A 6000-nucleotide genomic window follows, 5' to 3' on the forward strand; every position below is an offset into this window, starting at 1 on the left:
CTGCGCTCGCCACGCTTCGGGCTCGGTGGCTTGCTGCGCTCGCCACACTATTCTATTCTCACTCCACGCCCTAGTGGATAGTAAGGCATGAAAAGGTCGGAGGACGCGTACCGCCGCCCCTCGCGGGCTCGCTGCGCTCGCCACGCTTCGGGTTGGCGTGGATCGTGGGGTGGCGTTAAAAATTGGGGGGGACATTTAAGGGTTAATTGTGCCTATTTGGGCTCTGTGGCCCATTTAACATTGATTCCTATGGCCAAATCGGGTCCATTGAGGCATTTAACAGTAAAATCGCGGTCAATCTGCCTTTTTAACATTGTTCCCTATGGGAAAATCGCGGTCATCGCGGGCATCCCGATTTACCCGCGATGACCGCGATTTTTACCCCCGACGTCCGCGATTTCAATCGCTGGCGCCCATCTAGGTAAAGAGTACCGAAGTCTGTGTGCTCACCCTTTTCCTGATTTGAGCACTGATTTTCCTTTACTCTCTGTGACTCACCTCCACTTGCCCCTACCCAAAATGTCTATTCACTATACTTGAGAGATATCACAATTCATTCTTCTGATGTATAATCCCCATTTGAAGCTGTGAGCACTATGTGGTGCCTTTAACAATTGATGGTGAAATCTGCTGATGGTTGAGGTAGCTTTAAATCATAACCATATGGTTTATACAGTGTATAAACTTCTGTGTTAAATCCTTATTTGTAGGTAAAGGGGGGGGGGGGTATTTAATCCAGGGTTCTGACTGTCGGAACATCCCGACAGTCGGAATCCCGTGACGTTTTTTATTCTTCTGACTGTAACTCGAAAAGCCAGAACTCAATATTCCAGCTGTTGTGTGTCGGAAAGTGTGCGGATAGGCAAAAACGACCGCAGATTGTCGAAAAACACCCTTGAATTCGACAGTTTGCGTCCGTTTTCGCCAAAACAGATCTGACACTGTCATTAATGGCAGCATTGAATAGGCGAGCGCCGATATTTCCCCTGTCGGGTGGTGCAGATTGAATACCTCCTACAGACTCAATCAATCTTTTGATAGGAGCGCTAGTTTAATACCATGCTGTTCAGTCGAAACCATAATACCAACAATATAGCAGTTTGTATAGATTTTCCTTAATCCTCACACATATTGATCTGGAGGCAGCATTTTTCCAAATTTCATACCATTCTTTGGAATCTATAGAGTGTCCTAAATCTCATTCCCATGCTAGGTCATGAAAATCTCGAGTAGAACCTGAGTTCTAGTGAATAAATTATAGATATTAGTCCTCTCGTGGATGATCGTTTCCAGCAGATATATTCAAAAGAAGTTATTGGTCTAGCAGTGAGAACTGTTATAATTTTTTTGAGCGGAAGTGTCTAATTTGCAGATATCAAAAGAAATCTGTGGTTGGGATTGCTGGTCCCGAATGTCCGAGAACTAAGGAAAATTGGTATCACTGGTTATATCGTTCAGATAATATTTTCAAGTATCCATTTAGTAAAGGAAGAATTACAAAGACCAGGGGGAAAATCTGGGTTATGAAACAATGGGATCACCAGTACTGCAGTTTCAAAGCACACATTCTCCCTCCTCATAGTAAATCACCTGTCCCTTCTTCCTGGTAGCTACTCTCTGGTCCGGTGCACTGATTGAGGTCTCCACACACACACTGCAATTTGTTATTTTATTTATTAACAGTTTTTTATATATCGCAGCATGTTTCGTTGCACTTTACAATCTTAGTTGAAGAAGCTGCTACCACTGCTCTGCTGTCTCTTACACTACATGAAGTGGTGTCCGCTCTAGTATATCAAAAATGGGGGTTTCTGGGGGGTTGGTCTCAAGTATAGCATTAAAACATAGGGGTATTCAATCTGGATTTCCAACTGTCGGAATCTCTGGCCGTTTTTGGTCCTCTCCACTGCAACTCGACAGTCGGAATTCAATGTTCCGAGTGTCGGAAAGTCCAAGGACAGTTGAAATCGGCCGCGGATTAACAAAAAATGGCCGTGAATTCCACAATCCGAGGCCTTTTGCGACAAAACAGATCCAACTTTTCTTTTTATAAATCGGATCTGTTTTGTTGGGAACTGCCTTCCATGTTGTTGGAAACAACAGCATTGGTTAGGCAATTGATGTTCTTTCCACCGGCAGAAATAGCAGCCACGATTGAATACCCCCCTTAGACTGTAGTGCCGGAGTTTGAGAACTACTGATTTAGACTTTTCTATGTAATGTTAACTTTGGGATATGTCATTTCATATTGTGTTATTTTTGTTATAAGTTTTCTATTGTTTTTGTAATTTTTGACTCTTCTCTTTACACAGCACAAGCTCCACCGGTGGAAGCCCTGTCCGCAAAGCTGAGGAAAAGCAAGACATCAAGAGAACCGTTATTAAAACAATGGAGGAGTACAACAATGACAGCACAGCTCCTCCTGAAGATGTCATTATAATGATCCAAGTTCCACAGTCAAAGTGGGACAAGGATGATTTTGAGTCTGACGACGATGTTGATGCCAAGAACTCACAGGGAACACCTAACACTGGGAAGCCAATGAGCGTCATAACAAAACCAATGTCTACTGTAATTCTGCCAGAGAGAGAGCCAGGTTCTTTGGATAAACCCAGACCAATTAGAGAGCCGGCAGTTGAGGGCACAACAGAGCATGCCAAGTCCACAAAGGATACATCGGTCTCTCTAGTCAAAAATAGAATAAAGGATAAGGATAGCCCAGCTGCTGAAAGGGAAGCTTCCGATAAAAGAAAAGGAAGCTCCCAGGCTGATAGCAATTCTGATCGCAGCCAGCAGTCTTCTAAAGAAAGGATATCTGAAAAGCCCGAGCCAGTTCGCAGCACATCCAGCAAAGATTTCACCCCTACACGTGAGAAAAGGTCTGATCATGCAAACAGTAAAGACCGAAAATTGGAGCATGAAAGCAGAGAGAGGAAGCAAGAGCATGACAACAGGGACAGAAAGATCGATGAGAGCAGAGAAAAAGAGAAGAAGAACGAGCATGACAAGAAGCAAGAGTCTGATAGAGACAAGAAGACGGAAAATGACAACAAGGAACGGGAAAGGAGGCAGGAGCATGATGGGAAAGACCGAGACAGGAAGCAAGAGCATGATAGAGACAAAGACAAGAAGCCTAAACATGACAATAAGGTGGAAGAGAAGAAACCAGAGCATGATAGCAAAGATAAAAAGTCTGAACATGACAACCGCGACCATGGAGGTTCCAAGAGAAGAGATGAGAGGAGGAATGAGTCTCCGGTGAGGAGCAAAGACTCCTCTTCTAGTTCGCAAAAAGTAAAAGTTAGAGAAACATCCATTGAAACCACTAAAAAAGTTAAAGGGGACACTAAGAGTAGCAGCCATAGTCCAGGGCAAGAGCGAAGACCAAAGTCTGATAAAAAAGCATTGGACGCTAAACGCCCAAGAAAAGACCAAGCATCTAACGACAAAAGCATTGAAAGGGGAAGGGAAAAACTTGTCTCCAAATCAAAAACCACTGAAGACTTGAGTGACAAAAAATCACCACACTCCAAACGTTCCCCACCAGAGACAAAAACTGACAAAGAAGCTGGTGAGAAGGACACTGCAAAGACGAAGGTACCTCAAAGCCGATCAACACGGCTCTCTACAGACCTAACAAGAGAGACGGATGAAGCTTCTTTTGTGCCCGATTACAACGAAAGTGACAGTGAGGCCTCCATTAAACAAGATGATGTTCTAACACAAGACGCTCAGGAAACCAAAAACAAGGACACCGAACCCATGGATACTACCGAAGCAGGTGATACTAACTTACTCACTACCGCCCCAAGCAGTCCAACTGCCAGTCATACCCACAGCCCAGAGGGTACACTCAGCCGCAGCAGTAGTGCCAGCTCAGCAGGCAGCCAAGACCGAAAGAAAAAGAAGAAGGAAAAGAAGAAACATAAGAAGCATAAGAAACACAAGAAACATAAGAAGCACACCGGTAACGAATCAGAGACTGAAAAGAGCCAGAAACACAAACACAAAAAGAAAAAATCCAAGAAAAGCAAAGACAAAGAGACTGAGAAAGAGGAGGTGAAGACCAAACCTCCAACCCCCTTGTAATGTGGCTACAAACAGCAGGGAAGAACTTGACCCACATCACCTGTATTAATTTGTTATTTTCCATGTAATGTAAACAATATTGCTGTGTAAATAATTGGAAACTGTGCCACACCTAATATATTGATTATATGAGTTTTACATAAGAGCTTTATAAAGAACGTTTTTGTACAGAACTCTGTGTGTTGTGCACAATGGAAATTCTTTGGGTTACTTTTTTTATTATTTATCTCCTTGGCATTTTGCATTTGTCCATCAATTAGGTGGATAATTATGTACTGTGAAAAAAAATCCCTCTACGTTTTAGCCTCATTTATGTTGATATTTGCTAAATTGGAGCATCAGTCACCCTTTGTCCAGAGCCCTGAGCCGTTCACACCTTCAATAACTTGCACTGTCAAGTCTTGGAATAAGATTTTTTTTTTATTGTTTTACTTAACTGTTTCTTATGTCATTTTCGTCCAGATTTATCAGCAGAAGCCATCTTCTCCATGCCAATAAAAAAAATATATAATATTTATATACGTATATAAATTCAGCTGTGTTGAGGATTCTTTATTTTAATATGTATATATTTACATAAAGAAACCTCAACACAGCTGAATTTAGCCACCCTTATAAAGTCAGCAAGATGGATGTGTGGCGTGTGAGTGCATTTCCTATGTACAAGTTATTTCTGCCACAGGTGACGGTTTAGAGATCTGGTTATGATTTTTTTTTTTCATCATGTGAAAGCGAAAAGCATTATCTTGTTCCATCATGCCCGGTTAAGAACATTTTATTTGGTGTTGATCACAGGCTTCCACGGAGAAATTAACCCTCGAGTAAGTATTTTTTATGAATATGAAGCAAGCAGCCTTGTGTCGCCCTATCTGCTTTCTGTATATGAACAGACAGGCTTTCCCTTCAGCCGATCCTGGCGGTATTACATTGACTAATGTGGTGCAATGCATTAGAAATGGCTTTATGGGAGAAAATAATGTATATTGCACTGAAGCGTTCTTCTGCCTGAGGTAATCAGTCAAAGGCGAGAAAGGGGAAGCGCTGCGGACTTAGGAACTGAGACGCCAAATTCAAAAGGATGTGGTAGAATGTTGAATCATTTGTTACATGTATAAAGCAGACTGACTTGCAAGCAGGCTGCACCCTTTCCTGCTTTAGCTGCATGTTGCAGTATTACATATACGCCACACATCCTGGGGAATGTAACAAAGTTTGGTTATGGTGGCCAAGCTTTGGAAAATGAATACACTGGTAAAGTTGAAGTCCTCGTCCTATCAAACGCTGCTTTTGATGCCTTTGCACTTTTTTTTTTTTAAACAGGTACTTTTTCGGAGGAAGGTTTTTGTGCTTTTTTTTTGGTTCCCATCCCAATTGGCACTATGCAGACAGTACTCAAATGGCATCATATCCCCCCTTGTCTGAAATATTTCTTTATGTAAGCATTAAAAATAATAGCAACCCTACCTCAAGAAAAAGTGGTGTAAATTTTTTTTCTTGTGAATAAATGACAATGAATTTAACTTTTTTTTTTTGTGACTTCTGATTTAAGCTGGAATGTAGATATTTTTACATGAGGTTTTTATCCCTCCTCAAAAGATTATAAATGAGTAAAGGGCAATAAACGGGAAAACATAATTTGTATTACCACCAAAGAGTAACGTACCTTCCAAGTAATGGGGCACGGTGCTTACAGCTCAGTACAGAGGTCAAGGTTCACACAGAAAACGTGAAGAACCCATCGGTTTTGGAAAGGGGTTTTTACATTAAGGGCAGAAAAAGCGGAACACCTGAGATGCTGTTCCTTATAAGAATTGCTATGAAAGGGGTTTAATTCGGGTGCCGGATGACTGCCTGACGGGGGGAATCCTGACGTTGGAATACCGACTGCCAGTGCTCCGACAGGGGGGATCC

General features: G+C 42.1%; 1 protein-coding gene across 5 annotated transcripts in view; it reads left to right on the plus strand.

Annotated features, from left to right (window-relative positions):
* RBBP6 (RB binding protein 6, ubiquitin ligase) overlaps window positions 1–5609 on the plus strand; it is a 44593-nt gene extending 38984 nt beyond the window's left edge. For all 5 annotated transcript variants that reach the window (XM_083152925.1, XM_083152926.1, XM_083152927.1 and 2 more), the window contains one exon: window positions 2313–5609. In XM_083152925.1, the coding sequence (XP_083009051.1) occupies window positions 2313–4089 (1777 nt within the window). In that variant the 3' untranslated portion in view covers window positions 4090–5609. The remainder of the gene's footprint in view (window positions 1–2312) is intronic.
* Window positions 5610–6000: the final 391 nt, after the last annotated feature.

Source organism: Crinia signifera, chromosome 7 (assembly GCF_055691185.1).
Source record: "Crinia signifera chromosome 7, ASM5569118v1, whole genome shotgun sequence".
Classification (NCBI taxonomy): domain Eukaryota; kingdom Metazoa; phylum Chordata; class Amphibia; order Anura; family Myobatrachidae; genus Crinia; species Crinia signifera.